Here is a 22981-nt window from a genome sequence, read left to right on the forward strand (position 1 = left end):
TACCGAAACGTTGCCATTTTTCTCAGTAGATGTATTTCTAAAGGTGCTATTTATACAAAATGTTCACCAGATGTTGGTAACCAATGCAATCCACACATGCAAGAAAATCAAACCATAGATGCCCATAAATCATGTGTAATAATGTGGAATGACACAGGGAAAAAGTATTGCACACGCTTAGTGAAATGTATTTAATACTTTATTTAATAATGACAGCTTTAGGATGTCAGAAGTTTAGAAATCCTTCTGTAACCAATGTCACCAGGTCTTCTTTGGTCTGACTCATCCTGAGATGTTGCTGTATGACACCTTTTTATAGACCATCATTTGGGACTGAACCAGCTGATATTAATTTGCACTGACAAGGTGGAGGATTGGAGGGCATCTATGGTTGGAGTTCTTTGCATGTGTGGATTGCATGGGTTGTTATCAACATCTGGCGAAAATTTCATGACAATAGCACCTTTAGAAATGTATTTACTGAGAAAAATAGTGACGTTTTCAATACTTATTTTACCTGATTTATATATATATATATATTATATTATATATATAAAAAGGGGGATAAATTTAATGATACTCCTTATAGAATGAGAACTTAACCAAGAAATTAAATCACACATTATTCAAATAAATAATTCAATACAATAGAAAAGTCATATATAGTTTAATATCAAACATTTAAAAAAACATTCCAGCATAAATAAGGGTATAAAGGCAAAATGAAGGTTAAATAAAGGGTGTGACACACAATTTTCTGGCGGAATTTAGTATTATTAGTTAAAATCAGAGATGATTATGTCGGTCAAGAGCAACATGACCAGTTTCTAAGTTTGGGACTAGTAATTGTTTTATTATCAGTCAGTCGGTGCTCATTTACAGTCAAGAATTTATTCTGAACCTAAAATTAAACAACCATTAAACAAAAGGTAAAAAAAAATATATCCCATTCCAATTAACGTTTTTTTAAGGACAAAAACTGGTATTGTCCAAAATATTTATCTAATATTACAGGAAACAGTAGGAATTAAAATTGGCTAATTGATGCGTCTCTTTTATAGATTTGTGCACTAGTTTGACGTAGTTAACTAAAAACTTTAGGCCTACACATTTTACTCCCAGGGGAGCATTCCTTCTGACCCTCCTAGACAGGTCACAGTGTGCAGGATCAGACTGGTACCACCTCTGCCTCCATCTGAGCCAGGAAAAACCCTGATTGTGTAACAGAGTTGGTTGGTGTTCTCTGCCTATATGTGTAATCTTTTATAACACACTCTTAAGATTGACACTCCAATTTCTCTGAGACAATTTGAGTCAATTCTTTCAGATAATTTCTATCTATCTATCTATCTATCTATCTATCTATCTATCTATCTCTCTATCTATCTATCTATCTATTTTTAATGATCTTTAATGTTAGAATAAAGGTTGATGATGGATGGTAAGAAATGTTGACTTTATTAGATTAGCTTTTGTGTCTTTAGTGTGTTGATTGTACAAAGAAACAGACTAAATTTCTATATTTTGAGGGAAAACTAAGAATATCAGTTCACATGTCAGTTGCCATTGTTGTGCACTGCACTCTGAGTCATGGTGACAAATTGCATTGTTCTTTTTCCCACATCAATGTGGTCTGTAAAGGCTTTCTAATTTGAACCTGAGTGGATGTAAAGAAGAGAGGGCAGTTAGGAGGAAGTTACCTAATTTAGAAATAGGCGAATACAATGAGAGAGATTTGAAGAACAACACAACCATTTGGATCCCATATCTGATCTGATCCAGAGTGCACTGCGCAACAATGGCTGACAGGTTATTGTATAGATAAAATACCAAGTAGGCTAAGTTTTAACACTAAGAGCCTGGTTACATCACTTACTACACTATGAGTGGACATTTTGACCTTTAGATTGCACACTCTGTCATCTCCAGATTTAAACAAATGATTCATCAAACATAACTCAGAACAAGAAAATAGTAACTGATTGTATCTGATTTGATGATGACACATTTCATTTTAATCCCCATTTAAAAAAACACACATTGATGTCTAAGTTACATGAACGGACTGTGATGAGAAATGGTACTTTGGGGTCATACAGAGGTGAAACTGTTGGGTGAAGTGACGAGTTGTCACACCTACTCTCATTAATTTGACAGATTTTTCACTCTATCACTGCAGAAATATTTGCTCTATTCTTTACCAAGTACATGTCTTTGATATGATTAAGCTAGAAATAAAATCTAGATTTACTGCACCAAAGCTATTCCAGGAGAAATGTCTCAACAAAAGCAGCAAGCTACCCTTAAAACATTTACATCCATCATTATTGTTGTCCTTTAATATCAAAGCAATCTAGTTTTTGGTCAGATCCAGTTTTGCATGTTTAGTAGGACTGCTGAACTTAAAATAATGAGCTTTGATTTGTAAATGATGAGGTACATCTGGTTTACCAGCCAAAACACTGTTATCTGATGTCTCTGTAACAGCTGGATAGAACTGATGTCTGAGTTTGGTCACCACTGACATTATTATTCAAATCACCTTTGATCAGCACCACACAGCTGCACATTATTCTGGTTAATAACAACCTCCAACCTCCTCATCCTCATCCTTTCACCTGAATAATCCCCACTCTATGAAAGCAACAAAATAAATCATAATTATTTATTCAGTAGTAAAATATAGCTCTTTTCAAAATGTGAAGCCCTTTTCTTAAAACAGAATGAACTTTTTTTTAGTGATGTTAACAATGGGGATGGGCACTCTGACTAAACCATTAGACCATTAAAGTAAACCATTAAAGTAATGTCAGACTTCATAGTCCTGATTAGGGCTGAATGATTTGCAAAAATATTCTTATCACGATTTTTCCCCAATATTACAATAGCGATTTGATACGCAATTATTTTTAGGTCTCTCATCTTATATATATTTCAATAAATACAAGCAATAAATCATTCTAAATGATAAATTACACAATATAAGATACATTATACTTAGGAAAAACTCATTAAAACATATAATATAATAATAACTTTATTTGTGTAGCACTTTTAAAAACATAGGTTTACAAAGTGTTTTGACGTGTGTAGAAGCAAACAGAAGAACAAAGCAACAAACCCAAATAAAGGACAAAAAAAGACAGAACAAATGACACCTGACAACATCAGCAAAATCCAAAACAATTAAAGAATCTAACCAAAAATATGATAGAGATAATAATTCATCAACATCTAAATACATCAAACCCAGAAGTCATGTGATGCCATTCAAACTAAGAAATGTCAGACGTCAATCAGTGCAGACATCATGCAATACTACACAACTTAGACATTGTGGACCTCATAAAAACAATAGAACCAGTTAAAACCTGTTAAAACCAGTGAGAAGCCTAGCTGCTGAATTTTGTACTAGTTGGAGGTGATTTATGGGAGATACTGGAGAGGAGTGTGTACAATAATCTAATGTGAAAAAGATGAAAGCATGAATGAGTTTTCCAGGTCCTGCTGAGTCAGTACTATTTTTATTTTGTAGTTTTTTATATTGTTTAACAAATATCTGACTACGATTATTTTGGCTAATATTGCAAATTTGATATCAATTGCAATATTGAGGGGGATAATTATTTTTATATCAGTCTCATTTTAAATAAGAAAAACATACATTAGCGAAGCAGGAATTTTTATTCTAAAAAAACATTAAAGTTTGCACTATGTGCATAAAATCTCTGCTGCAATATATATATATATATATATATTTAACTGGTATTTTGACATATTTCAAGTTGAAGAAATATTGCAACTTTAGTGATTTGTAGATTGCAGCAGGCCATATTGCAATTTAATCCAATTTGCGATTAATTGCCCAGCCCTAGATGTGCACAAATGTCAGAATGCAAGAAAATAAAGTAGAAGAAACTGAAACAACTTTGAGGTAAAAATCATTAAATAATTTCCAAAAAAATGTGGAAAAGGGTTGAAAATGGGAAAAAAATGGCAGAAATGGGAAATGCAACAATGGGTTTAAAATGCAAACAAGAGGTTGAAAAGGTTGGAAAATGATGAAAGGAGTGAAAAGGTTGCAAAAGTGGCTTTTAAGCACCCTCTGCATGAGTTTAGACTTCTGCCATGAGGGAGGAGATTTACTTATGCCAGTAGGGACAAATGTAACAGTTACCAGAGGTCATTTGGTTCATCAACTGTTGGACTGTTTTATATCTTGTCGATCTCACCACCTATCTGACATGATGAAATCCATGGGTGTTATGTATAACGTATTTTAATGATATGGATCATGTGAACATCTGTTGCAAACTTAATTGCCCTTAAGGATAACAAAAAATATCTTATCTAATTGGCAAAAATGGCCGGTAAAGGCAGTAGAAAGAGTTGAAAAGTGGCAAAAATGAGCTAAACATGGCAAAATTGGATGGATGAAGCAGCCAAAAGGGTTAAATTATGTTAAAATGGCTGAACAAAGGGGTGAAAATGGTAAAAAAAAAAAAAAAAAAAAGCAGCAAAAAGTGGCCAAAAATGGCTGAATTAACTGGTAAAAAGAACTAAAATTTGGCAAAAAAGTGGTGAAAAAGGGTTAAAGGTGGCAAAAATGAGGGAAAAGCAGCACATATGGCTGGAAGCAGTTTAAGGGGTTAAAAGTGTCAATAGTGGGTACAGAATGGCAAATATGGTTGTATTAGGTAGTGAAAAGGGGTTAAAAAGTGGCAAAAAATGAGTGAAATGTGGGAAAAATTGATAAAAGAGGCAGACAGATTGAAAGTGGTGAAGAAGCTGCAAAAAAGGCAAGATAAAACAGAATAAATGGTTAAAAGTTAGCAAAAAATAGGCAAGAGGCAAAAATGAGAAGAGGTAGTGAAAAGGGGTTTAAAAGTGGCAAAAAATGAAAGCAGCAAAAATGGGTTAAAGAGACACAAACAAAAATTGAAATAAAAGTGCCAAAGAAGTAGCAAGAAAAGGCAAGATATAGTAGTGAAAGGGGGTTACAAAGCGGTATAAATGGGTGAAATTTGGCAAAAATGTGTCAAATGTGGAAAAAAAAAATCCTATTTGCTGTTATCAATAACAGCGACAACATCTTGATTTTGCACCGAAAGGACAGAAATCCTATTAAATGAACTTTTCAGAGGTAACCACTCAGATGTCAGCGTCAGGTCAAAGGAATTAGTGTTCAGTTTTGTATTCAGTGTTTTTATAGAGCATTCATTTGACATCTACTTGAATCCTCTCCAATCAACGTGAGTGCGCTTTACTTTGAGAGCAATGCTATTTTACATTTCCCACCCGTGATTGTTTATTCAGGTGTGAAGGAAAACAGTCCTTTGCTTTCTTTTTTTCTTCACCATCAGAGGAGGAAATCTTCCTCCATCCGTAAAGTTATTATTTTGGTGTCCCTCTGTGTCACTCACTGGTTCCCATTGTCCTCTGCACCTGCGGCTGGAATCTCAAACATTTTGATAACTTCAGCCCAGAGGACAGAGGCTCTGCTAGCAAACTAAACCAGCCTTTATTTACACGCCAAGAAGATGTCAGTGTAGGTAGGCATGCTAGCAGGCTCTGCTGTCAAGCAGATAAACAGACAGCAGGTGCAGAGATGAAGTTTGCTGCGCAACTTTGACGACACCTGCACGCATCTAGCTGACGTTGACAAACCCACTAGACTACTTTATGAGATTTATTTGTATTTCAGAAAGGATTAAAACGTTCACAGACGTACAGCAGAGGTATTTCCTACCTGAGATTTGACGAGTCCGAACAGTGAAGAGCAAACCGAATACTCAAGGCGGGGTTGGTTTTGTTGTTTTCACAAAACGGCAGTTAACCTTGAATCCGGAAAATCAGGTCGTCTACATTTAACCGACACGGGGGGAGAGGACTTTTACCGGGACTGAAGAGCGGATGGGACCCACTCTAACTCTCAGAGAGAGAGAGAGAGACAGAGAGAGAGAGAGACAGAGAGAGAGAGAGAGAGAGAGGAGGCGGGCGGTGAGAGATCGAATGGAAATAAGTTGAGAGGTGAGGAAGCCTGTGTGACCTGGTGCCTCACTCTCTGATCACACACTGTCACGACACAAGACACAATGTTTGTGTGCAGCACAGGGGAACCGAGCAGGGGTGGTTTTAGTAAAGGCTCCATGCAAAGGCATGCATGATGCCCTTCTTTATGCAGCTAAAAGCAAAAATAGAAGGTAAACAAAATAACTTGAAGCTTCTTTTTGGTAACAAAACCAAAGAGCCGCAGGGCATGCCCACACCTAAATGTTCATGTACCTGACTGCAACGACTCAGAAGAGCATCATAGCTAAAATCAGAGTTAAATTGGCAGCTATTTTTGATTTGTCTTAGTCTTTAGAGGTCATGTATTTTAGTTTTAGTCACATTTTACTCATTTCTGCCCTTTTTAGTTTTAGTCTAGTTTTAGTTGATGGAAACTCAAAAACATTTTAGACTAGATTTTTAAAAAAAAATCATCATATTTTAGTCTTTACTTTTAGTCCAAGCATTTATTTTCTTACCTAAATCTGGTGCTCAATCATGGAAATATGTTCTATGCCAAATCCCTGCTTTCTACAGCTTAGAGGTGGAATCGCTATAAATCCATTATATTTTGCCAGATTTACCCACAGTGGAGAAATATCAAAGATTTTGAATGTCTGACGAAAACTACATTACATTTTAGTCTAGTATTAGTCATCTTGACAAAAACTAAATGTACTTTTTGTAATTTTTGGTCATCACAGATCTATTTTTGTTAGTCTTCGTCTAGTTTTCGTCATGGAAAAAAAGGCTGCAACAAACATTTTTAGTGATAGTTTTAGTCGACGAAATCAACATTGACTGTACTTACAGTACATAGAAAACACAATTCCAAAAATGTTGGGACGCTGTGTTAGGATACATGTTGGCATGGCTACATGGGTCAACAACTACATTTGTACAAGGGACAGTTTTTATTGGTAAGACAGTAAAGAGGCCGGACGTCCCAAAAACAAAATTTAACTAAATAATTTGGCCCAATTAACATATAATTGTTTATTTCCTTTCAAAAATGTATTTTTTTTTTTGTCTTTGGCAGTGAGATCAGTCCCAGTCGCCTTAACTGCAGCTGCCACTATGGGGGTGATTGCGATATTTTGGCTGTATATTTCTGGGGCTGGCATGTTGACATCACTGGGTTTGATGCTAAAATGCTGTGTTGTGATTGGTGGGAAAACAGTCAGGAAACCAGTCTATTGTGGTGGTTCTCTGGCAGGAAAAATTGAACTCTTAAAGTGCCTTAAGTGGAAAGTTGACATGGAGAACAGATGCTTTAAAAAAGAACAAATGAATGATTGTCTTTATCATGCATCATATTCAGTAATAATGCCTGGTGGATTTCTGTAAAATTGATCAAACATTAAGCCAACATTTAAAGCCTAAAGGGTTTATGAAATAGCATACCCTAAATACAGCAACATATTTTTCCTCTGCACATTTTCTGATTTTTAAAATCTCCTGTGGGCCAGATGGGACGCTATGGTGGGCCTGATGTGGCCTCGGCTGCCAGTTGATGATCAATAGTCTGCAGCATGGGTTTTCAACTACATTTCTGCAAGCGCCAGATTTTGTCTTGACAGATTCTTTGGAGGCTGGACAAAGTAGAATAAATATTTTAATCTAATTAACATTTTATTGAGTTAGTATTAATATTTGTATTTTTTTTCCACAACATAAGTAATTTTTAGGGATTAACTGTGAGATCTCTAATGCCTATACAGCAGCCAACTATGATGGAGTGATTGATATATTTTAACCAATATTTTTTATGGCTGTCCTGTTGTCTGTCGCTGGGTTTGCTGGGTAGTATGGTGTGCCCTAATAGGTGAAAAATGCAAGCATAGAACAGGTGTTTTGTACTGATCCTTGTGCAGGAAAATTGCACTCTTCAAGAGCCTGAAGTGGAAAGATGACAAAGAAAACTGCAGATTTACCCAAAGAAGATAGCCAAAACCCCACAATAGCTCTTCTATCCACACATTAATCATCCTTTTGGGGCCAGATGGGGAGCTTTGGGGAGAGGGTCTGGCATGGCCCCCAGGCTGCCAGTGACATGCAAATCCTTTCCAACTTAAATTCAGTTGAAAATGCACAAAGACAAGATATTTGATATTCAAACTAATTAACTTTTGGGCTTTTTTAAAAATATACACACTTGCTGAATTTGATGCCTGCAACACATTCCAATGCAACCCCATACCATCAGAGATGCAGGCTTTTGAACTGTGTGCTGATAACAAGCTGGATGGTCCCTCTCCTCTTTAGACTGCAGGAGACTATGTTCATGGTCCCCAAAAAGAATTCTAAATTTTGGCTCATCTGACCACAGAATAGTTTTCCATTTTGTCTCAGCCCATTTTAACTGAGGTGTGGCCCAGAGAAGTTTCTGGATGGTGTTTCCCTGTGGCTTCTTCTTTGCATGATACAGCCTTATCTTGCATTCGTGGATGGCATGGCAAACTGTGTTGACAGACAGTGATTTCTGGAAGTTTTTTCTGAGCCCATGCAGTGATCTCCTGTACAGAATCATGCCTATTTTTAATGCTGTAACACATGAGGGCCCAAGGATCATGAAATTGGCCTTTGGCCTCGTCCCATTGGGCACATTTCTCCAGATTCTCTCAGTCTTTAGAGGATATATGTGCAGTAGATGGTTTAATATTGAAAGTATTTGCATTTTGCATTGAGGAACATTTTGTTGATGTGTTACTGCTATCAAATTCAAAATGAGCTAATATTTTCATAAAATGGTTGGATCTCAGTTTTAAACATCTTATATATTGTTTATGTTCTATTGTGAATAGATAGATTACTAATTCCATTCTGTTTTTATTTACATTTTGCGCAGGAAAGACACGAGCTACAAAATAAAAATAACACTTTTACTGAACCATTCAAGTAATTGTTAAAAATAATGCTCCTCATATTTTGTTTCGCCTCCTGTGAGTCATGTTTAATCGTGTAAGACAGAGGTCCCATAATTCCCCCCCTTCATGAAGGCGGAACTATCATCAAGTGCTTCCAGCCCGGACGGGATTAACGTGCGCACTGTTTACCTTCTGCAGCCAGAGGAAGAAGAGGAGGAATGTCTAATTCTTTTCAAAATGTACTCTCACGGCTCAGAGAGTTTAATTAAACAAGCAAGGTGAGTGTCTCAAATGAGGACTCGTTCACACATTATAAACCGTTAAATAAATTTGTAACTTCGAAGGCTCAAGCTAGCTAGCTTACTATGCTAATGTGACTTCAGATGTGTATGCTTACTTTCAAGGCATTTATTATGTTAACAGCTCCTTTTCATCGGTAAACCCTAAGTAATCGGACGTTTCCCCTACTACAACTTCTCTGTGTTAGCAGTAACGTCAGTTACGACGAAATGTGCCCAAAATGTGTCTTCTTAAGTAAAACTTTAAAAGAGGAAGGCTCCCAAGTGTCACGTGAAGTGTTTAATATGAGTCCACATTTTAAGAGAATTTACATTTTTTGGGACTGTTTTGATTGGGCGGGGATGCTCAGTACTATCAATCTATTACAATGTATGTATCCTGTGTTTCGGTTAAAGGCGTGACCGTGTCAACTGATGACTGCCAGTAACAAAAGATGTTGAAATCACAAGACTTCTCGCGAATGCCTCTTCGGTTGGTTTTATTAACAAGACATGTCTGGTCATGAGAATATGCCGATATTGCAGTAAATAGCTGCATAATGCCAATGAAAAATTTCCGTCTTCTCCATTTGTTGTAAAGACAGCTAAAGACTTAATTGGTCGAAAAGTCACCAATTAACACGGTAACTCATCAAACCAAATCACCTGAATCATTCTAACATTTACAAGACCACTAATAAGCTCTTATGTTCTTGCTACTCTGATAAGATTTGATTTCAGACACTAATGTTTGAGTACTTTGTTGAAAACTTGAAGTCAATAGACTTTCCTTGTACTATAAATGTTATTTGGCAAATTTAATGGCACATATCTGTAGCAGATTTCACCTGTAATAAAAGAGCTGTTATGCATTTAATGATGCCTTGTATTTCTTTCTATAAATTTCAGCAGTGCGGAGATGAAAAAGTGGTATCTGACATGCCACTTGGGAAGCTGTGACATGTCAGCATGCCATTAACATGTTGTTGTGTGCAATAAATTTTACCAGCTCCATCTTCAAACAGCATGATGCAGAAAAAAAGAGTATATGGTAGTGCTGCACAATCTGGTAATAATTTGCGATTGCAGTTATACTGGACAGTACTGCAATTTGCAATTATGATATATTATGTAGATATTGCAAGTCTAATTTCTTGGTTATGAGGGAAGTGTATTTTTATCTTGTCTGTCTTGTAAACTGAATGACATCCCACTGAAGTTCCAGCATATGCCACTGTTCTTACTATTTATTTTTTCACTTTTAATATTGTCAAGAAGATCCTAATTTGAGGTCACAGTTCAGGCCTTACATAGAAAGGCAGTTCAGGCAAATCAAACAAATGATCCAACCCTTTCCTTTAATTTTGATCTAAAGATTATCAGTCATTCTGGTGGCAACATGTTTCCACCAGTGTTTGAATTTTAAAGAGTTTTCAGCCTTTTTAACACTTGATGCACTGCTGTTTTTAGGGAGATCCAGGAGTCTGAGCTGCAGAAGTTTTACAACAGATTGGGGAAGCTTCTCCAGGGGAAGGAGCTCAGTCATGAGACTATTGACTCCCTGCAGAGGCTGCTCCTCATCCTCTCTGCCACCAAATACACCAGGGTGTAAGAGCTCCAACCCACACATTGGTTTATATACATCAAACTACTTGTGCTGTGTTGACTGTTCTCTTAAAACTAGTTGTTTATGTATAAAAATGCAAGATTTACATGAACCAACTATTTATTTTGTTGTATTTTATTTAGAATTTTATTATATTGAGCATGTCTGTAATATTGCACAATGAAATGCTGTTGAACAAAGTTTAAAAATCATATATTTATTCAAAGAGTTCATACGTGTTTTTTTGTTTAAAGCCATTCTGCCACAAAGTTAAGTTGCTCTTGTTGTGATTCACACAGATTGCCTCCGGAGCTCCAGAAGAGGTTCATATCTCTGCTCTCATCACCTGCAGAGCAGCTGCAGGTGCTGAGCTCAGCTGTGCTCAGAGAGACGTTGCCCCCCTCTGGTCAGGAAGTGAACTACAACCAGGAGAACATCTCCCAGCTGAACACCCATGCTGCTTCCCTGCTGCTCTCACAGGTGGGCAGGAATGTCAATGTTGATGTCAGTATAGGCACACTGTAAGGTTGTCTTAACAGAGAAGACGTTTTTGCTCTCTCTTGACTGGCCTCAGCGTTCCTAAACTGTGGTAGTGTTTACTGGTAGGTCTGTTGCAGAGCTGCACATGCGTGCTACTACGTCACGTTTTGTCACTCTGGTTGGGCCGTGATAAATGTGATGGACAGAACTTTAGTCCAATCACCTTCCGAGAATTTTTCAAAATATCCTGCCATTCCAAAACGCTTTCACCTTCCCGTGTTTTAGATGTAAAGTGTAGGGTTTAAAAGTACATCGTATACCTCACATTTATCAGTAATTTTAACAGTGCTTTGAACATTATGAATGAAGTTTTAAAGCTTTATTAAGCATGCCAGGAATGTCATGGATAAGTTTAGAAACTTTCATCGAAGTGTTCATCCATGATTGAACATGTAAAACACATTAAAAACAAATTAAACCACACAGATGGAGCCAGATGACTCTAAAAGGTTCTGGCCCTCTTCATCAGGGGAGATGATGTCTCACAGCAGTCTTCATCAAGAGGCATCTTTCTCTTTTTCTGGTTTCGGTGAGACGCTGTCTCTCTTTGAGTTCGGAGGAGTAGCAGAGTCTTTACGGTGTCTCTTTTTGATGTTCATCTGTGGACATCCCCCATCCTCATCATCAGCCAGCTGTCTTTTTAGCCCCTGCTTGTGGTCATTGAGGATCTGGCTGCTCTGGGCAGAATCTCTGATTCCCCACTGCTGAGGCGCGTCGGCAGGTTGCTCAGATTGAGCAGTGTTAGCCTGGGTGTTAAATGGTAAAACCTGGCTGCTGCTGGAGTCTGGTGGACTACTGGAACATGAACCACTGTTGTTAAATAAACCTTGTCCTGTTGTAAACTCTAGCTAAATCTTACCAAGAGGCCTTCTCAAAAATGTGAACAGCCCACCCTTATTTGACAGGTTTTCCTTGATAAAAGTGTTCTCCTTTTAAATAATCAGCTCAGCACACCTGCTGTAATCATTGTGACTGATTTCAGTTTACAGTTTATTGATAGAAAAGAGGCTTTAAATATGCCAGAAATACTAAAAGTTGGGGGTTAATAATCAAAAAACGTATTTGTCCTATATATTTGACATATAAACAAAACATGGAATCACAAAATTCAGTTGTGGTCTGATGTAGGAAAAAAGAATGCAAAGAGTGGTATTAATTTTTCTCAGTTCAGGTTTTAAAAAGTCCTTATTTGATGTTTTATATTAATGTAGCTTTTTTTGACAAATTAACTTGGATTATAGCACAAATAGTTGGATTCGGAAAAAAAAAAACAAAGGTACAAAAGGATTAAGGTACAAAAGAAGGGTTTTGGTTGAAATTGCATTGATGTTTTGACACATAAGTTGTTTTTAGATCTAAACTTTTTCATCTTTTCGTGCAAATGTTATCCCCATTAGGCTGGATCCAGACCTGACCTGACGTCCCTTTGCGCTCAGCTCCTTCGTGGTCTCGAAGGCCGACAGTCAGAGGGATCAGCTCACTCGCTCACACACACTCTACCTATCATCAACACCATCCTCATGCACAGCCCCGAGAGCCTGACTGAAGGTAACAGCAGGGACGATGTGGCCAGCAGATTAAACACAGTGATGATATGACATTTTCATGCACAAAATCATGTGTTTTGTAAAGTCCTTGGCTTACAAAGGAGATTATTTTATGCTGTTGTTTCTCTCCACTTGATTCATAACAGATCACGTCACCCTCTTGAGTAAAAAGTTTGTGGATTGGCTGCGTTATGCCAGCATCACTCAGGGAGGAGGGGCTTCCTCTGGAGGATTTTTCACAGGGCCGAGGTCACGCCAGGTAAGCAATATACTCTCCTGATTCAACACAAGAAGTGAAGAAATATAGTTTTTTCTGTTTTAGCAGTTTTTGATGATTGACTGACTACTCAACTGAAGAGAAAAGAGGCCACATATCAAAGCAGGACATGAATCTGCAAAGAGGAACGAAGGCTGACAGAGCTAGCTGCTAATGTTAGCAGGTGTGATGTGAGCTTGATATACTCTGTACAAAGTGGCTGACACTGTGACCCTGTGATTAATTTGCCTGTTTTCTAAGTCTTTTCTTTTCTTTAGACTACTGGTAAAATGCATTTTAAATAATCATTTAGCTGAATGGGGAAATAAACGCATAAGAACATCCGTAGTAGAAGGCAGAATTTATGGTCCCAGCAATTACTGCAAGTCGTCCAGGTCCTGAAGCCCCAGACCATCACTCTACTACCATGTTTCATCATAGTTCATCTCATAAGTCCGAAAAAGGAGTAGGAAGAAGCAGAAGCTGACTGACTGTTTGACTGTTGGTATGATGTTCTCTTTATGAAATGCTGTGTTGGTTTTACACAAGATGTAATGGAAGAGTACCTTCCTAAAAGCTCAAATGTTGGCTCGCCAGTCCACAGAATATTTTCCCAGATGTCCCGAGGATCGTCAAGATGTTTTTTTTTTGTTTTGTTTTGTTTTTTAGCACATGTGAGACAGGACTTTGTGTTCATTTTGGTCAGCAATGGTTTTGGCCTCGGGACTATCCCGTGGATGCCATGTTTGCCCAGTCTCTTACTTTTTGTTGAATCATTTGTAAAGATGCTGTTCTGGGGTTTTTTGTGACCTCCTGGATGTGCCGTTAAAGCGTTCTTGGAGTAATTTTGGTTGGCTGGCCACTCTTAGAAAGGTTCTCCATTGTTTCAGGTTTTCCCTATTTGTGAATAATGGCTCTCAGGGTGGTTTGCTAGATTTCCAAAGCCTAAGAAATGACTTTGCACCCATTTCCAGACTGATAGATGTCAGTGACTTTGTGTCTCATCTGTTGTTGAATTTCTGTATGATAAGTTGCTTTTTAATATCTTTTAGTCCAGTTCACTTTATCTAATACTGTAGTTTGTTTGATGATCTGGAAAATTTAAGTGTGATGAATATGCAAAGAAAAAAAAAGAATCAGGAAGGAGAGAAATATGTTTTCACAGCTCTAAATTTAGAATTTATTCCATACTGTACCTATTTTAAATTGTTGACTTTCTTTGTCTTCCTTCTACTATCTTGTTGTATTTTTTTGTGTACAAGCTGCTCCAAGTGTACACTGTCACCTTCAGCTGGATCAAAAATAAAGCTGTTTTATTGGTTGATTGTGTTTCTGTTAGCCGGTGCCAATAGCAGAGCTGGATGGGACCGTGTCGGGAGATTTCTTCACTGTGCTGTGCGTGGGTCAGGGTTTCACTGATGACCAGTGGATGAACGTCTACTCCTTCTCTTTGCTTCGCCACTGGCTTCTCACCTACCACTCTGTTTCCAACGGCAATTCCACCTCAGATACAGGTATGAACCCAGAAACCTATGAGTCTAGAGACGCTCATCTTTTTGTTCTGTAGCTACAAGACAATCAGACTCAAAAATTTCAACCCTGTAGGCTTCATTCATATTAGCCGTGTCACATGACCCGCTCTGTGTTCTCATCGTCTCCAGCTCACAGGCTGCAGCTCAGCCTCTCCCTCTCACACTCCCACTCCTTCTCCAATGGTAAGATTGTGTGGAGCTTGCCTGCATGCCCGTGCCTCTGAGAAGCAGTAAAAACACAAAATAATCACTTCCTGTTTTACTTCAGGGTGGCATGGGTCAACTTATAACACCTGAGATGATCTAACAAAATCCTCTAATCAAAAATTTTTATCTTTTTATCTCACATTGATGAGTGAATGTGTTTTAAAATCTTTGTAAAATCTTTGGTAAATCTGTTTTTTCTCTTTCATCCTGTGAATTTCTTTTCTAAAGCAGTGGTTCTCAGCTGGTCTGGTTTCAGGACCCGACAATATCTCCTTAAGACAAAATCATGATTTAAAGTTTAGTCCCTCAGTTTATTTAATGAGAAATGGTCAGAAATACAAAAATGCAGGGCAAAGAAAAGCAAAAATAAAACATGTATGTTGCATTTGTTGATATCTGGGTGAGAAAAAAAGAGGAGAGACTCACCCCTTTGCCATAAAGCCCAGATCAGTAGAGGGTTGCAGTGATGGATGCCCTCTGGAACTTTGTCCCATCTCCATACAGGATCTCTGGAGCTCAGTCAGAGAAAAATGACCTTTTTAGGAGACTTTTTTGCCTTTATTTTAAAAGTTCAGCTGAAGAGAGACAGGAAATACAAATAGAGTAGAGAGTAGAGAATAGAGTAGGGAAGACATGCACCAAACATCGCTGAGACCTGGAATTGATCCTCGACCAGTGTGTTGACCAGTTTAGTTCCAGCCATTATTACTAGTTCTAACAGAATCAATATCATAAAATTCTCAAGCCTTTCATTGCTTTATCTCTGCTTTCTTCTCTGTTCATGTTCTTCTTTAAGACTTTCTGACAATCTTTGAATCAAAAAAGAATAGAGCCGGTGTTTTATTTAAGAATATTTCAGATACTTGTGACCTCTCCTTCCTGACTTCTCTCCCTGCAGATGATCGGTCGGAGGTGGATGGATCGGTGGTTTCCATGGTTTCAGCGACTTCCTCCTCCAGCCGCTTGCTGCCTCCAAAGGAGCGTCTGAGAGAGAAAGCTTTCCAGTACTGCCAGCGGCTCATCGAGCAGAGCGACCGCAGTGAGTGTGTCGGAGGTCATGTAGCTGTAAATGAAGATTTTGTCTAAACATAAACTCATACAAAGTTTTGTGACCACACATAATATTTCACTCTTTTTTCTTTGTGTCAGAGGCGAACAAAAGGATCGATACAGACCTGCAGAAAGCGGTGAGCCTATGCGTCATGTATTATCACTAGAACATGAAAACATTCAAGCCAACACGAGGTGTGCTCATAAATTTCAAACACCCAAACCTTCAGTACATGAGCAGCATTTAAAGTCAGCTTAAAATATTTCCCTAAGACTTGTCGATAAAGTCCTTGTAACCCATGACTGTTTTGTGATTCTCTCAGTGTCTGGTGGAGGCGGTGTGTATACTGGACTGTGTGTGTGAGGAGGATGCCTCGCTGGTCTTCAGGACGTTCCCGTGCATCAAGGCGCTCTTTGGCCGCCTCAGTTCAGACCTGTCGTATGCCCGAGTCCTTCTGCCCATAGCGCAGTTCTACCTCCACCATGGTGTGTAGCAGCAACAACACATCAGCACATGCAGATCTTTTCTCTGCCCTCAAGTCAAACATGTATAAAGACAGAACTATATATTTAGCCTACTTCTTTTAAGCTGATTAAACCATTCAGTTTCTTTAAGTCATAGTTGTATTGTTACTCATTTTAGGCGTTATCTAATCACGTTTATCATGTGACCCTGATGGCATGCACGAGATTTTGATATTTAGTGTGCAAAATGCATATGTAAAGTGCCTCATAGTAAGAATGCTTTAAAATGCGTAAATTTAACAATCTGAATACCAAAAAAGTTGGGGTGCTGCATATAATGTAAATAAAAACAGAATGCAATGATTTGCAAATCTCATAAACCCATATTTGATTGATAATAGAACGTAAACATGCACAGAATTTCAAACTTTGATTCATCTGACCACTGATCAGTTTTCCATTCTGCAACAGTGCATTTTAATTAGCTTTGGCACAGAGAAGATGGCAGCATTTCTGGGACATGTTTACATATGGTTCCTTCTTTGTAAGGCACAGCTCTTACTTGTGGGTGGCATGGTAAACTGTGCTGACAGTCAACAATTTCTGGAGGTGTTCCTGATCCCATGCAGTGATTTCCAGAACAGAATCATTCCTGTTTTGAATGCAGTGCCACATTAAGATCACAAGCACCCAATACTGGCCTTCGGCCTTGTTTCTTGCACACAAAGATTTAACCAGATTCTCTGATTCTTTTGATGATATTCTGTACTGTAGATGGTGGGATATTCAGTCTTCAAAATTTTTCATGGTGGACCATTTTTCTGAAATTGTTCCAAAATTTTACAGTTTTTTTTTGCAGATAATTAAATCTCTTCTCATCTTTACTTCTGAGACTTCTGAGATCTTTACTTCCTTTCCAAAATGCTCCTTCAATTTCCCTCTGGATTAATAAAGTGCCAGCCAGTTGCCAATTAACCCAATACCTTTTTATCCTATTTGTTAAGGTATTCCTGGCAAATAAAGAAGTGGCATCACAGCATGACAGCCTCATATCTGCAATACTTGAGACCTCCGTCATCAAACATGCCTTAGATCAGGACTATAAAAAAATCAAGAACTTTATCTAACAGTGTCATCCACAGACTTGCTTCCACAGAACATTTACATTCGAACATGTGCTCCAACTCGTTCAGGTGAGACAGCTGCAGTGGACTGTGAGAGTGTGTGGAGCCTGGTGTTTGGTCGACTCCCCGCTGAGCTGTTCAACGACCACTTCCTGGCACACGAGCTTCTGCGCTTTCTTCGTCTGAACCTGGAGAGCCTGCAGCTCCGTGTCCCACAGTACACCCGGTCCTTCCCGAATCTGCTGAAGGTGAAAACCAGCATTTATACTTTAGTTATTCTCAAAACAGATTGCGTAAGTATGACACTGATCTACTGCCAACTGTCTTTTCTTTCATCCCTGCAGTTCTTGGCGTGGGACAGCCCAGCAACAGTGGATGACTTTGTGGATCTGCTGCCCTCTCTGGTGACGACTGGAACTGCAGTGGAGCTCCTTCATACTTTGCTGGACCTGCCGTGTCTGTCTGCCACACTGGTTTTACAGCTCAGGTGCATGCAGAGAACACAACAGAACTGCCAAATAGAGTCTGATTTGCTTCTTTTCTTTAACAACAATCTCGTTGGTTTTGTGTGTTCAGATCAGCTTGTCTGCCCATCTCTGACACAGCTGGACGTCCCCTCCTCTCACTCGATGCATTTCGCAGCACTTCTTACCGAGGGCTTTTCCTCTTCCTGCTTCGAGGGGAAGCAGGTTCAGGTAATAACTGATTACTTTTTAATTTTGTCTGTGCTAAGCTAAGCTAAGCTAACCAGTTGCCTGTCAAGTGTTACAGAATCATCATTTTCATTCTTCCTTTTAGAAAAGTAGTTTAGTAGTTTTTCTAGATATTTTATTGCTGCCTGTCTTTCCTAGGTGACACTATAGACCGACTGAGCACTCTTCATGAGCTACTAGCCGAGGCTGCTGATTGGCCAAGAGTCATTCATTGTGCCCAGACCGTCCCTGTGCTCCTCCACATTTTCTTCAACACAGCCACCAAGGTCAAGAGTTTAAATGTTCTCCCTTTACTACTTATAAATCTAAAACTTCAGCACATTGAACAGCTGGCTGTTTTGTTTAAGTGCATAAAAAATGATGTCTGTGCTTGTTTTCTAGGTAGCAGATGATAAGCTTTTAGCACACTTGATTTTGGTGATCCTGGAGAGAAGCGGCCTCCTCCTAAATATGCCAAAATACATCCAAGAGATTCACAGGTAAGCATATGCAGGTTAGCTGAAGTGTAACTTCCTTGTGATATCACTCTGTCCTCACTTTCTCTCTTTTTCTCTAGGGTTTTCAGTAGCCACCTTCTGAGGCTCTGCAAGCTTCACCCCTCTCTGGTGGTCGACCAATCTCACGAGTTGCTGGAGTTTTCTGGAGCTACAGCCAACGTCTACAGCAAGGAAGAAGTCTACACACATGTGGTAACAAAGCTTTATGTGTGTGATTATGGATGACAAAGAGGACAGGGATGCTTGTTTATAGATCTAGTTTTTCCTTAAAGCTCCTGCAAGGAGTTTGAAAAATGGTTATAGAGCAAATCCATATAAGATGATCAATGACAACATGAGTTGTTTCAGTTGCTTTCAATGCCTGGAATCTTACATGCTGCAGAAATAGCCTTTTTCTGTAAATATTTCACTGCAAAAATCACCTACAGTTGATGCTCAGGCTGGAGTTATACTTTCTGTTTAATATAAAAATGTGGGAAAAAGAAATTTGGTGTTTTCATTTCATATTTTAAAGTTTGCATCTCATATTTAACCTTATGAGTTTGACTTTTTATTTCATTTTTGGCCTTTTCAGTTCACAATGTTGACTTTTTATTTTATATTTGAACTTTTAGATTACATTTTTTAATTTGAAGTCTTGTTTTGATATTCTAAACTCATTGAATTTTATCTCACATTTGACTCCTAACTTTGAGTTTTAATCCCATATTTTGGCCTTTTGGACTCAAATTTTGAAGTTTTAAACACAATTTAACATTATAACTCATATTTTGATGTTTTAAACACATTTTAAAATTTTTAACTCATACTTTGACATTTTAAACTCACTATTTCAACTCTCATATGCCTTTTAAAAACATTTGGACTTTTTTTATATTTGAACTTTTAGATTAAAATTTTTACTTTGATTTTAAATCCCAAATTTCGACCTTTTAGACTCAGAATTTAACATTTTAACTCAGATTTTGACTTTTAAAACTTATGATTTTAAGTTTTCTCATGTTGATCTTAAAAAAAATCATGTTTTCAACTTTCTCTTATATATTTTCCTTTTAACAACATTATTTTGGCTTATAATTTTGTGTTTTGACCTTCAGAACTAATAAATTTGACTTTTTATCATATCTTTAAACATATCATTATGACTTTTTAAAATCTCTGAATCATTTATAGTCAGGGCTAAGTTTGACTTTTTTCCCGCATAACTCATCACTGGAGAAAATGAGGTTGACCCTGTTAGAATCTCAGCTTAGACCTAAATTCAGAATCCAGCTCCTGCTGTGATTGAGTTTGACACCCCTGCTGATAACGGCCACAGTGTTTGGCTTTAATTTGTGGCTGTGTTAACTGGTGACTTTCAGTCGATGCATCAAACCAATGCAGTCATTCAGGAAGGAGTCGGACATTTCTCAATCAGAAGGTCGGGGGTTCAGTTCCCAGCTTCTGCAGTCATCCGTCAGTGTGTCCTTGGGCAAGACACTTCTCCCCTTTTTGCTCCCACTGCTGCATTGGTGTGAATGTTTGGATGCATATGAATGGAGTAGTTATTTCTAGGGCTGTCAAATGAATCAAATTTGTAATTGTGATTTATCCCAGAATTTCAGTAATCAACCAAGCACTGCTAGGAATGTGCCTTCATGTTCTATCAGTCTAAAAGGTTAGCACATCTGTTAGTTATTTTCAGTCCAGTGTCATCTTTTTGAGTCTTGTATACAGTGATTTTTTTCGAATTTATTTCTGGTTGTGCTTTTGTAGTCCATTAAAAAATAGTTGACAATTGTACAGTATAAAAACATATATAAAACAACATTTTAATCAACCACACCACTCCTTCACTACTTTGATGGGTGAAATAAGGCAGCACTTGATAACATAATATTCTTGAATATTCTCTCCAGGTGTGGGTGCTGGGGGAGTACCTCTCTGTGTCCTGTGACTCCCGCTGCTCCGTGAGGCTCATCACTTCCTGTTTTGAGACGCTTGAGGCAGTGCTGTTTGAGATCACTTCCTCTGCCCCGCCACCTGGAGCAGTTTGCCCCGCCCCCAGAGTCATCACCACTCTAATGAGCGCCCTGGCCAAGCTGGCGTCCAGATCACATGACCTTATACCTCGGTGACTGACATCACCACATTTATATCTTTTACTAATATTAAGTAATGTATTGTGATCCTATAAGGTGTTTTTGTCTCCTAGGGTGTCTTTGTTCTTCTCCAAGCTGAAAACGGCCACAAGAGGCGGGTCAGTGCCCTGGTGTACCAATGAGGAGGATCTTGTTGCCATAGTAACAAGAGGGGAAGAGCTCTGGTCACTGCTGAAGGCGCCGGGTGTGGCTCAGAGCGTCCTGACTCCGCCTTCACATATCACGACACCTCAGTGGCACAGAGACACCAACGTCGCCATGCCTCTTCAGCTGCGTGCTCTCACCAGCCTCACACACTCACAGTGACACACAAACATTCACTGATACACAACAAACAAAGGTACACAATCATTTTTCACTTGAATCAAATTATGATTTCTTAATGAAATGCCACTTAAAAATTTGATTTTTGCACATCATTTTTGTAAATAAATGAAATTATTTGATTAAAAACTTCATGTGTTGAAGCATTTTGACTCCACAAATCACTCAGATTCAACATGATATAAGATAGTCTCTTATTTAATGCAATGAAAATAAAATTTTACAAAATAGAATATTCGATTAAAAAATAAAGACAAAAGAAATGCTCAATTCCTGAGAAATTGCTCTTTTTCTAAGAGTAAAACAGACATTTAAACTACTTAATGTGGTAAAACCTGAAAGTGTAACTACACAGTGCTTGACAGAAGTATAAAATTTAAACTATAAAAGTACAAATTTGCATTTATAATCTGTATAAAACACCTATGTGTTCATTTATCCATTTTATGAAGACTGTAATAAACTCTATACATCACTGCTGATAGAAAGGTGCTCTATATTAGAGAAGTGTGTCACTTTAACTGAAAAAGTGGCATTCACATTCCTCTATAAAGATCATTACTGCATTTTTTTATTGAAGTTTTAGTGTTACATAAGATCAGCTTATCCTAAACTAGTTTTCATGATTCAGATCGCTGTAACATTGATTTTAAGGCTGATTTGCTCTGAATAAATCACAATAGAATCACAAAAAAAAGCCATTTCCCCAGTGGCCTCCTATCTTCGACTGCTGAGAGATTTATCTGGTCTGTAAGACGGTTAACTAGATTAAATTTTAATCAAAATATGCCTCTAAAGACCCCGCCTGCACATGTTTGTTTATGAAAGCAGTAGGGGAAAAATCTTTCACTGAGAATTCAAAATAAGACTTTCTCAGGAGCATTAAATATACATCTGCCTAAGACGGCAATGTTAATTCTTTCAATGAAATTTTTGCACTGCAACCTCTACATTGTCATGTGTTGGTGCTGTGCAGAAAAAAAAGCACAAAACTGGAATGAAATTAGAGGAAACTTTCCTCTTTCAAATGAGGTTAGCACCAGAAACTGGAATGTACTTATGCGTAGTAAGTTTTGGCACATTTATGGATGGAATCCCTTGAAAGGCTGAGTTCATACAATACGGAAAGTTAAGTCTAAATTTGTGCATTTCCACAAAGCGGCCCAGTTTGGTTCAGTTTGTAGCCAACAGTACCCATGAGTAGATATATCATAGAAAAGCAGGACGGTACAGATCGTCTTTTCATGATGCATTTCGACAAAGCAGTAAGTTTTGGTTTCAGTGTAGCTTGGTATAGTTTGGTAGAGTAATCCCTGGCTCAGTTCAGTAAGAAGAGCTGGTCTTTTGGCCTCAAAAAAGTTCTTCATTTTCTACCAGTCTGGCTTTATTATTTTTATTGTTAGAACAAAACCAACATAAAAGGGTCAGCTCCTAGAACCAGTTTGTAACAGCTTAAAACTTCTTGTATTGAATTGAGCTGTAATTTCAAATTAAATTAAAAGTACTCTTCAGTTTCGTTTAAAAGCATGTTTATGGCAAAACAAGGAAAAAAGCTGTTCAACTCAGTACTAAACACTTGTCCATTATCACTGCTGTCACATGGAAAGGGACAATTCTTTGGACCAATCGATGGGCTGCAGTTAACCTCGCTATATTCTCTAAGGCAGGATAGGTATGATTGGTACTTAATAGACGGGTCCTAACAAAGTAGGATGGTACAGATCAGTTACTGTGGTGCCTTTCCCAACTTTTGACAATGGAAATGCAAATAATTGCAAACTAA

The 22981-nt window shown here is 38.0% G+C and overlaps 2 protein-coding genes across 3 annotated transcripts in view; one reads left to right on the forward strand and one right to left on the reverse strand.

The window, feature by feature from the left end:
- The window catches only part of card11 (caspase recruitment domain family, member 11), a 35556-nt gene extending 29607 nt beyond the window's left edge, over window positions 1-5949 (reverse strand). Inside the window, exon 1 of the mRNA XM_041816956.1 lies at window positions 5750-5949. The gene's annotated coding sequence lies outside the window, so the exon portion shown is untranslated. The remainder of the gene's footprint in view (window positions 1-5749) is intronic.
- Window positions 5950-9086: 3137 nt separating this feature from the next.
- On the forward strand, window positions 9087-21320 carry ap5z1 (adaptor related protein complex 5 subunit zeta 1). 2 transcript variants are annotated; one of them, XM_041778555.1, is made up of 18 exons: window positions 9087-9196; window positions 10667-10804; window positions 11102-11282; window positions 12740-12890; window positions 13036-13148; window positions 14485-14659; window positions 14807-14860; window positions 15783-15923; window positions 16034-16071; window positions 16258-16420; window positions 17593-17771; window positions 17868-18010; window positions 18100-18218; window positions 18375-18502; window positions 18618-18715; window positions 18793-18925; window positions 20632-20846; window positions 20928-21319. In XM_041778555.1, the coding sequence occupies exons 1-18, from the start codon at window positions 9156-9158 to the stop codon at window positions 21178-21180; spliced, it is 2463 nt and encodes an 820-aa protein (XP_041634489.1). In that variant the 5' UTR covers window positions 9087-9155; the 3' UTR covers window positions 21181-21319. The 2 variants fall into 2 exon arrangements, with proteins under 2 accessions (XP_041634489.1, XP_041634490.1); XM_041778556.1 differs by lacking the exon at window positions 14807-14860 and having other exon boundaries at window positions 9089-9196; window positions 20928-21320.
- The last annotated feature ends 1661 nt before the right edge of the window (window positions 21321-22981 follow it).

The sequence above is a fragment of the Cheilinus undulatus genome, linkage group 21, assembly GCF_018320785.1.
Source record: "Cheilinus undulatus linkage group 21, ASM1832078v1, whole genome shotgun sequence".
Lineage (NCBI taxonomy): Eukaryota > Metazoa > Chordata > Actinopteri > Labriformes > Labridae > Cheilinus > Cheilinus undulatus.

Excerpts from the sequence above, each read along its gene's own strand:
- ap5z1 (XM_041778555.1), top strand. The coding sequence starts at position 9,156 with ATGTACTCTCACGGCTCAGAGAGTTTAATTAAACAAGCAAG. Across the intron at positions 16,421-17,592 it reads GCAGTTCTACCTCCACCATG|GTGAGACAGCTGCAGTGGAC; the intron begins GTGTGTAGCAGC and ends CAACTCGTTCAG. Across the intron at positions 20,847-20,927 it reads TCACATGACCTTATACCTCG|GGTGTCTTTGTTCTTCTCCA; the intron begins GTGACTGACATC and ends TTTGTCTCCTAG.